This window comes from Orycteropus afer, unplaced genomic scaffold (genome assembly GCF_000298275.1).
Source record: "Orycteropus afer afer isolate SDZICR_OR568_19922 unplaced genomic scaffold, OryAfe1.0 scaffold00059, whole genome shotgun sequence".
NCBI lineage: Eukaryota > Metazoa > Chordata > Mammalia > Tubulidentata > Orycteropodidae > Orycteropus > Orycteropus afer.
In genome coordinates, this window is record NW_006921646.1 from 2,177,564 (window position 1) to 2,188,161 (window position 10,598).

Genomic DNA, 10,598 nt, shown 5'->3' on the forward strand with positions numbered 1-10,598 from the left:
AGGTGCCCCTAACTCCACAAGGTCACGCTCCTGAGCTTTGAGACCATCTGTGCATAGGTGGGCCTCCCTTTTCTTAGTTCTCCCTTAGGCGGCCTGGTTTCTGGAGACCAGGGTAGGGAGGGGGAAAGTGTCCTGCTGGAATGTTTTATTGGGCCCTCATGTCTTTATGGCTAGAGGACATAACCTCAAAAAGCAAGTCTCTTCAAAAATCCTTTAAGCTGATCCCATCTTAAACATCTTTGTCTTCCAGCATCTAATATCAGCACTTGGTAGTTACTTCCTAATTCTGTTTACTAAATTAAACCAAAACAAAACCCACTGCTATAAAGTTGATCCCAACTCACAGGGACAGTGATCCTTTAGGACAAAGTAAACTGTCCCATAGGATTTCCAAGGCTATAAATCTTTACAGAGCAGACTGCCTCATCTTTCTCCTAGCAGAGTGGTTGGTGGGTTTGAACTGCTGACCTTTTGCTTAGCAGCCAAATGCTTTAACCACTGTGCCACCAGAGCTCCTTATTTTAAGTAAGTAGAAAGTAGTAACTTAAGTTATTGGCACTGCTCATAAAGGCACCAAATTTTCATGGAAAGGGGATCTGTGTCCTCATCAGGCTTATGAAAATTTCTCAGCCTCCAAAACACTTGGTACAGGGGAAGTCAGGTGGTGAGGTATGGAACTGGTGGTCACACATGAGAATGATGGGCCAAAATGCCCCCAAAGTTTTTCTCCCAGAGATGGCTGTGCCCACACGTTTGTCAGACAGGTGTCTCCCAGTCCCTTTGTAATCCACCCATCCACATCCAACTTGTAGGCACCTGTGGCTTCTTTCCTAGCGTTTTTTTGGGTCTCAGCACCTCCATTTTCAAGTCATAATCTGACACTACCTGATGTTTTCATACCCCAATACGTTATTTTTCATCCCCACCCCCAGCCTTCCCCCAACCCAACTCCATACCACATTCATCACTGCACCTCAAGTTGCAATCTCATTTCTCCCTTGCTCCCCAAGACCCACCTTGTGCCACTTCACCCTTCCTCTTCGCATCCTGCATTTCCTTAGAATTTGTTCTGCACTGAACAACTTACCACTTATAGTTGCTTGCATTATTGATTCTTAATGTATAGATTTTATTCCCCAACTACACTGTGAGGTCCGCAGGGGCAAACTTCGGAGACTTCTGTTTCTCAAAGCCCTTAGCAACACGGATCCCTGGCACCCATTCAATCACGGTAGTGGTGGTTGTGTAGAGAGGCTGGTGGGCAACAAGACCACTGCCATCTGCAGTTTTCAGACATGTCCTCTTACTCTGGCTTGCAGGTTACACTGATCCTGAATCCATGAGTGATCTGGAGGATATATTCCAGAACAAATCACAACGGTGGTTGGCAAAGAACTCTAGGTGAAAAGGTGATCCTTTGGGGCCGAGAAATCAAAGCCATAGAGAAAATCCACCCATTTGCCAGCCTCAATGGGAAACAGACAGAGCAGGAGCTACTATTTCACAGTAGAATCCCGGTTAAACAATCACAAGGCAATTAAACAATCACAAGGTGCGAGAACACGGGCAAACCACTTGGTCTCACTTGAGACAGCAGATAAACTGGATAAAAGCTATCTTTGGCAAAGCAGCAAAGCCACAGTGAACAGCATTCTCAAACACCACCTTTCTGCCAAAGCAAGCTTCTATTTCCTAGTCGTTCAGATTCCAAAACTCACCTCCTAGGCCTGTTTTAAGTACATTATCAGGGTTGCTATTGGCTGCCACCTAGTGGTTTAAATTACAACTGCGTACTGAGGCTGAAATAGGTGGCTACCAGCACAAAACCACCTGTTTGCAGTTTGGGCTCTGTCAGTTACCAAATGTATTTTAATGTCTCAACTACAGTATTATCCATCACCATACTTGTGATGGATAATACTATAGCGTCTGGCCCACCTTGTACTTCACAAATTCCCGAGTCCCCACAGCACATGATGCATTTCTACCAGCTACCAGTTTTGCAGACTGAAAACCTTACCTTGGCAGATCTGTCCTGAGGCAGCACCAGGGCTCAAGTTGTCACCTATTGGCTGATTTCTCAGATGCTTTGACTCTCACCTGAGAAGCACATTATTTACTGGTACTGGTCATGATGACTAACCTATAAGCCAAGGTCAGTATTCCCACCTGCAGGATTGTCTCCCTGAACCCTCATCAGGCTGCTTCTCCTACTACCATGTTAGCTAGGGCTGGGGGTGGTTTGTATTCACTGTGAAGGACCACAGAAATGGTCCTTTCATCCCACCTCAGTTCCAAACTCTAGTATACATGGCAAAATGCACTTCATCTCATCAAGGGGGAACTTTGAAGCCAGGAAAAAATGCATACAATTCTTATAATCCCCAAACTCACTTATTCACTTAAATTGTATTATGAGTCATTACTTATAAACTAAACCAAACCCACTGCCATTGAGTTGATTACTCATAGTGACCCCAACAGATTCCCAAGGCTGCAAATCTTAACAGAAGCAGACTGCTTCATCGTTCTCCCACAGCAGAGCAACTGGTGGGTTTTACTAGCCAAACTTGGTTAGCAACTCACTGCCTTAACCACAGCGCCACCAGAACTCCTTACCACTCAGAGAAAATGCATTTTCCCTTTCCAAGGAACCTTGGACAAGAGCACCAACTGACCAGTATTTATTCTATTTGTGGAAAAACAAACCGTTGGCCTAAAAACCATTTCTATCTTTCCCCCGTCAGTCTTAGCAGGGTTTTGAGAAGTTCTCTCTTTGGTTTTCTACATCCTACCTTCCCAGCACAATTTCTCTGCTATTCCCAAATGGGTACAGCATCTCAAATCCAAGGTCAGCACAATAGCTCTTTTCACATTAAGCAGATGAGCCAGCAAGGTTGATCTGGTAAAAATGCTCATCTTTTCAAACGCCTCCCTGAGGTGGAACAAACCTGTTAGGATGCACTTGCCAGAACCAAACAGCCCATGTCAAAGCCAAGTACAGCTACTTTAAGACGACTCCCAAAACCAATCCAGTCTTGCCCGATTTACATTCTGATCCTTAAACCATTTCTGTTCAGGTTTTACAATGAAAACAAACTGGGACACTCAAGATTGTTTTTTTTTTTTTTTCTGGCTATAGGTTTATTTAACACAAAATAATCCCATCCAACTTTACTGAGGTGGCTGACCACGTCCACGACCAAATCCGCCTCTCTGCAAGAGAAAGCAAATGACATCAGCGTTAACAGCATATCCAGTTCTCCTCTTCTGGGGTTTTGTGAACTTTCAGGTCTCACTGTCACTGGAGAGGCCCCTAAGTGTAACAACTATGAGCAGGTGCAGACCATAAATTCCACCCTTACTGGCTATGGGTCATCTTCACCTCCAAGGCCTATTTCCCTCATTTGTAAAATGGGAATATGACCGACCATCCTCTCAGGATGTGTTCATATATAGACATATGAAAGCATTCAGCACAGGACAGCTCGTTTCTACCATACACAAATGAGACCTGAAAACAAGTGTGTGCTATAAAGCCCTGCTATGGGACAGAAGCTGATGTAATGGTGACATTCTAGTTTCTATGCTTAAACACTACCTGAATTGACTAATCCTATAATGATAGGATTATTATTACCTTGAGATGGTTACCAATCACCTCTATTTTATAGATGAGAAAACTGAGGCATGGAGGACAATCTGCCCAAGATCATGCTACCTAAATGATGAGGGAGGATACAATTCCAGACTCAGTTCTAGAGCACACTCAGTCTCTACCATTTTTCATAAGCTTTGCTTTATGAAATCAAATTAGGGGTGTATCACCAGTATTAAAAGCAACAGAAAGTATCAGTATGTTGCATGCAGTACTGAGCTGAGACTCATTTCAGTGATTCACATGTGAAAGCGTGCATATACTATGTCTCAATGTAAAATTTATTTGGAATCGGGTTTGAGGAAAAAATAAGGGTAGGGACCTGATGCTCTATATTCTACCTCCAGAACTTAAACACCACACCTACAGAGCAATCGGGGATACTCACAAACTGGAATTCAGTTGCTGACCCAGCCCCAGCCTCGGCTTTCTTGTCAGCACCAGCTAAAATGAGAAACACCGGTTTAAACTCAATGTCTGATCTGCACCTACTGCAGAACAAGATGTCACCCGACTTAATTCCTTAAGAAAGGCCATGTTAGCTGCTGTACTACTCCAAGTAGTACAAGCAAACTGGGAAACACCTTCTGTGCATGCTTCCTGCCTCCCTCTTTCCTGGGACACATTTCTCAGCATTCCTTAAGCTACTCTTCAAAATTCAAAGCCTTTGAAAACTATTGCCTCCTCCAGGAAGGCTGCCCTGATCTTCTGCCCATAAAACCTGGACTACTTACCCTTCCAGGTCCCAAAAGACCCTCCCTAAGTTACTTATCACATGCTTCAGATCAGCACCCAATTATAGAGGGAGCTCCATAAAGGAAAAATTAAAACATAAAGGCAATTGAGCCCACATAAGCCAAAAACAATTTTAATTAAGACCATCAGGAATGGGCAGATTTGACAAAAGCGATCTAGTGCTGCACTGTCCTGTATAATATACACCATTCTGAACCGAGGTGTGTAAAAACATATACCAGATTTCAAAGACTCAGGAAAAAATGTGAAACTTCCCAGTAATTCTATACTACATTAAAAGAATATTTTCAGAAATATTAAGTACAGTACGTTGTTATTATGTGCCATCGAGTCGGCCCCGACTCATAGTGACCGCTCCTTGGGTTTCTGAGGCAGTATCACTACGGAAGTAGATTGCCCAACTTTTCTTCCAAGCAGAGGCTGGTGGGTTTGAACCGCCAGCCTTCTGGTTAGCAGTCAAGTGCCTTAGGCACTATGCTACCAGACCTCCTTAAATACAGTATAGTAATATTTAATTGGTTTCCGTCTGCTTCTGGCCACTGTTGGTGTTATTATGTGCTGTGGACTCGGACCCGGCTCATAGCGACCCCTCCCTTGGGTTGCCGAGGCAGTATCACTACAGAAGTAGATTGCCCAACCTTCCTTCCGAGGAGTGGCTGGTGGGTTTGAACCATCAGCCTTCTGGTTAGAAGTCAAGTGCCTTAGGCACTACGCTACCAGAGCTTCCTTCTGGCCATTAGGAAATTTAATTTTTACATGGTGTGGGTAGGAGACAGGACTGAATATTAAAAATAAAACCAAACTCACTACCATCAAGTCGTTTCCGACTCATAGTGAGCCCCACTGGGTTTCCAAGGCTGTAAATCTTTAGAGAAGTAAATTGCCCCATTTTCCTTCCATGGAGAGACTGGTGGGTTTGAGCTGCTGCTACCGGTTAGCAGTCAAGTGCCTTATCCACTACACCACCAGAGCTCCTTAGGACTGAATATGGTTTCTGTAAATCTTGGTAAAATAACATTGGAGTTTCCATTTGGCCCTTTTCAGGGCAGTGGGTAGAGCACTCAGCTGCAAACCCACCACCTACTCTATAGGAGAAAGATGTGGCAGTCTGCAAGATTTATAGCCTTGGAAACCCTTTGGGGATTCTGTCCTACACAATCACTATAAGCCAACTGACTCAACAGCAGTGGGTTCAGTTTGGCCCATTTCAGACCACATCCACCATGGGTATCTGGCAGCTCACCTCTCTGTGGTGGACCAAGGCAAGCCACAGTGTTCTCCCTTTCTCCATACTTTTATACATGACAATTTTCTCACCTGAAATGCTCACTCCCCTCAACTTAGGGACCCCTGTGGTTGAGGCCCCAAGTGTGCTCTGAGAATGCCTTCCCTGACTGATCTTCCTGTATGCCACGATCCCTAATAGGAACAATCACTAACTTCCTCTGAACCAAGAGATCCTAGAAACTCAGAATTGGTTTATCCAGCACCTAGTCAAAGCAACACATAGTAGGTGCACTTAGGACACATTTGCTGAAGGAATTCATTTTTACCATGCCCCTGTAAGATACTCATGCAGCTCTGGTGGTGCTGTGGTTAAAGCACTGGGCTGCTAACCAAAAAAAATAAAAAAGGCTTACAGTTCAAACCTACCAGCCACTGCAGGAGACAGATGAGGCAGTAAGATTCACAGTCTTAGAAACTCTATGGGGCAGCAGTTGTACTCTGTCCTATAAGGTCACTATGAGCAGGAATCAACTCAATGGCAGTGAGTTTCATTTGGTAAGGTACTCAAGTGCCCACTCCTATTTACATATGAAGAATAAGGGAAGATGACAAAAATTTCTCCACATCTTGCCTTTCTTATTACAATTAGAAAAGAAGAAAAAAAAAAAAAAAAACACCCATAACCCACAATAAACTCCAAACCCACTGCCATCAGTAGATTCCAACTCAGAGAGCCTACAGGACAAAGTAGAACTACCCCAAAGGTTTTCCAAGACTATAAAGCAGCAAAGCACTTAAACACTTCACAACCAAAAATCTACAATTAACTACTTCTTAAAAAAAAAAAAAAGAAGGAGGGGGGAAGAGATGGATCCTTTAAAAACAAGTCCCGTCTTGCTGCTGCTTTGCAAGAATACTACCAGTGGCTCCCCATCTTACTCAAGAGTAAAATCCTAACTCCTTACATGTTCAGAGCCACAACCTTAAGATACTCCTGCTATCCTCTCATTTCATGTTGAAATAAAAGCCAGGTCTCCTCCCCGCTCAGGGCTCGTACATTGCTATTTCATCTGCTTGGATGCTCTTCTCCTAGAATCACTGGCTGGCTCCCTTCACCTCCTTTAAGTGATTTTGGTCAAATTTTGCTTTTGGAAGACTTTCCCTTAAAATTCTATGTGAAATTGCTGCACTTTCCCCCGTTTCTCCACAGCACTCACATCATCTGACATACTACTTACTTTACTTATCTGTTTCCTGCCACTGAAGTTCAACCTCAATGAGAAGAGCTTTTTGTCTGTTATGGTCACTATATTCTCCTCAGCTCCTAGAACTGGGCTAGGCACAGAATAGGCACTCAATGTACAGTTCAATCAATGAATAGCTGTTGTTCCAAGTCAATGCAAATACTTGCAATATAAAGTAAGAATTTGCATTATTTTTGCAGTAAGACAACAATGAAACTATCTGAATAGGCTCTGCCTTCAGAGGACTCTCACTTTATGGAATGAACACAGGAATACAACAGTGGAGCACAGAAAAGCCTTTCATTTTTGTTTTCAAGCTTAGATTGCTTTCTGTGTTTACCCATAGTAGGTGCTATGAAAATTCTGATGTCCTGTGTCCTGACTTCAGATGACTGCTCCTAATTCCCATCTACCAAATCTCTGAGAAGCAAAGGCCTCTAGCTGTTCTGATGATCCAGAGGTGGAAACTGCAGATTGTTCACAGTCACCTTGGCTCTGAAAACTCAGAAATTTTATCACAATATCTATGATATAGATGGGTCATTACTCACGAGGCACAGCGCTCCGTCTGTACGTGTCCCGGTCAGCTTCCCCTCGAGTCAGTCTTGCAGGTCGTTCACCCTCCAGACCTACATAAATTAAACCACATTTTAAACATAGGCCAACATAGAACCTCTGTTCCTTTAAGGCCAAGAATACTGTAATCGTTCATCTGTTCTATTAGTTATTAAAGATTAACAGGAATCTTCAAGGCCAGAACTGTCATCATTGAAGGACCAGGAAACTTTAAACAGTTAAAACAGCCCATCATCTGCAAAAGGATAGCATTCTTCTACAGTACTTTCTCAGCATTAACGTACATTTCCCAGTTATTTGACAAATTTCAAAAACTAACCTTTCTTACAAGCATCAAATTTAGAACCTGAGCCATATCTAAGTTGAAAACTACAAAAATGGGAAGAGAGGCATCATGAGGTGAAACCCCACCTCTGGCAGTTATGTGAATATGAAGGCCACAAGAACCCTTTAGCACCCCCCTTTGACATTTCTATATACCACCAGTCAAGCTGTGGAAGAAATATTAAGGCATTGATTTATTTTAAAAGGCAAAAGTTAACAGCTACTGTAAAACCATCTTCACCAACACTGGTAAGAATTCAACTAGTATTCCTCCTAAATTCTCTCTACCCAGTTACCCTAGATTAGAATATGGACTATTTTATTAAACAGGAAAAGAAAGACTGATCCTGCACTGACTGGCATAAAACAAGACTAAATGCAAGAAAGCAGTGCTTCTCAATGCTGACTGCACATTAGGATCACCCAGGGAGTGTTAATACACACAACCAAAACAACAATACTAAGTCCCTACCCTCACACCAAAAAACCAAACTCACTGCCATCGAGTCGATTCTGACTCATAGCAACCCCCTTTGGGTTTCTGGGATGGTAAATCTTTACAGAAGCATATTGCCCAGTCTTCCTTCTGTGGAGTGGCTGGTGGGTTCTGGTTAGCAGTCAAATGCCTTAGGCACTATGCCACCAGACCTCCTTAGCCCTTACCCTAGACCAACTAATTAGAATCTGCAAGTGCAGAGACACAGTTATTCCCTGGGTGATTCCAAGATGCAGTGGAGAGTCTTTGACCTAAAGATTCCAGCTAGCCACCAGGATCCTTTAGGACACTTCCAACAAAAACTACAGATTCCAGACAGCCACAAAGTCAGGCTCTTCAGTGGAACCTCAACAGTCGGTGTTTAGTAATCTCTATCGCATCACCCTAGACCACAAATTCCCTAGAAAATTCCCAAGAAAATTTTTTCAGAATATAAGGAAGAAAACCATAAGCTTGGCAAAATGCAACTGTGAGCAATTAGCCAAAAGATAACACACACAAAAAAACCTATCATTTCACCCCATGATTGTAAGAACAGTTGTTGTTGTTGTTGTTTGCCGTCGAGTCGGCCCCGACTCATAGCGACCCCTCCTTGGGTTTCCAAGGCAGTATCACTACGGAAGTAGGATTGCCCAACCTTCCTTCCGAGGAGTGGCTGGTGGGTTTGAACCACCAGCCTTCTGGTTAGCAGTCAAGTGCCTTAGCCACTATGCTACCAGAGCTCCTGTAAGAACAGTTACTCTCCCCGATTTTATTCTTTGTAATATTCTATGGGTGTTTAATGTCATCTCATGGGATGGTCTGAAGGCCTGAGTCTATTTCCCTCACAAGCTGCACGCAAGGGCTGCAAGAGAACAGGGAAGAAAGGTTCTAGGACTCAACCAAAGTCCCACAATGACACCACACTACTTCCATCACACACCTGAAAAACCACCAGTTTCACACACAGAAAGCAGCTTCACAGCAGATCCTTGGGCATGTATATGGACACTGTACCTTTAGGTCGTGGCCTGCCAGTCTCAGGACGGCTGCGGCGCAGGGTCGCAGGCACAATCTCAGGGGGCAGGTGGAGGTAATCACGGAGGTACTGGATACCCTCGTTGGTAAGGTACCAGTAAAAATGTCTCCAGGCAAACTGTTCCTTCACATAGCCTCGTGACTTGAGAGACTGTTAAGACAGAAATACACTGTTATGGCCTAACTACAAAATACAGTGATTCAAAAGACCAGAGACATGGATCTAGAAACTCAATGCAAAGAAAAGCTGCACAAACAAGTTTTCACTGTGCATCTCCAAGTGCTTGCCCATCTACCTCAGGGCCCAGCCCTTCAAGGCAAGCAGCTCTGGTCCTGACCTCTACTTGAAATATGCCTTGAACGTTCATTTGTGGAAAATGGCTTGACCTCTGCTCTAATCCAGCAGCCCCTGCCTACCTGCATGGCCTTCATGACATGAAGGTTGGGCACATTCTTGTCTGCTAGTTCCGGGTGTTTTGGCATGTGGACATCCTTCTTGGCCACCATCACCCCCTCCTTAAAAAGGAGTTCATAAATGGCAATCCGATTCTTCTTGGGCATCAACATCTGTAAGAAAGAAGCAGTCATCAAGAACACTTCTGAGCAATGTGGCCAGGATCCAGTAACTAAGTTCATGACCCCCAAAAAACCACACAAAACCACCACTCACTGGGTTAGTATCTCGAACTGCAGAAAGAAGGGATACACACTCAGCAAAACTGAAACCCACCAGAGATCAGTTCCTTCCCCATCGCCAAAAGCAGTTCAGGTGACAAAGAAATAAACACGGTGTTTAATGGGAATGCACGTTCGCTTCAGACTTTCACAAGGTCTCATAACCACAAAGGCACAACGGGTAGAGATCACGCAGACCCTGTACTTGAAGAACACTTGAACACTATGAGTACAGTACCTAACGAAGAATCACACGGCTGTACCTGAAGGGCTACACGAGGGGCCTGAGGCGGAAGGCCATCTATTCGACACGCCAGCTGACTCCCAACAGAAACGCTAAGGAATCTATCACCCCTCTCCCAAGCCAGAGTTCCCGGGCCAGGAAAGGGGGCAGCCTAGGGTTTCTGACTCGGAGGAAAAGTGTGCAGGCGGGACGCTGCTTCCCCAGTCTCTGGCCTGCATCCTCCACTTTTCTCTCCGCCGATGGGCCCGCCATTGACGCCAATCTTCGCCGAATAGCACCCCCCTCCAATCCCGCAGAGGTGCGACCCTAGTGCTTCTCGCTTCTCAGAAATAGGCGTGTAGAACGGGGGAGAGGTGCCTTTCGTCCTAACCCCAGAGAAAC

The 10,598-nt window shown here is 44.3% G+C and overlaps 1 protein-coding gene across 1 annotated transcript in view; it reads right to left on the reverse strand.

The window, feature by feature from the left end:
- LOC103195729 (40S ribosomal protein S10) overlaps nt 1-9,865 on the reverse strand; it is a 178,570-nt gene extending 168,705 nt beyond the window's left edge. The window contains exons 1-4 of the mRNA XM_007939351.2: nt 9,716-9,865; nt 9,278-9,449; nt 7,437-7,514; nt 4,047-4,102 (exon numbers count right to left, since the gene is read on the reverse strand). Of these exons, the coding sequence (XP_007937542.2) occupies nt 4,047-4,102; nt 7,437-7,514; nt 9,278-9,449; nt 9,716-9,865 (456 nt within the window). The remainder of the gene's footprint in view (nt 1-4,046; nt 4,103-7,436; nt 7,515-9,277; nt 9,450-9,715) is intronic.
- Nucleotides 9,866-10,598: the final 733 nt, after the last annotated feature.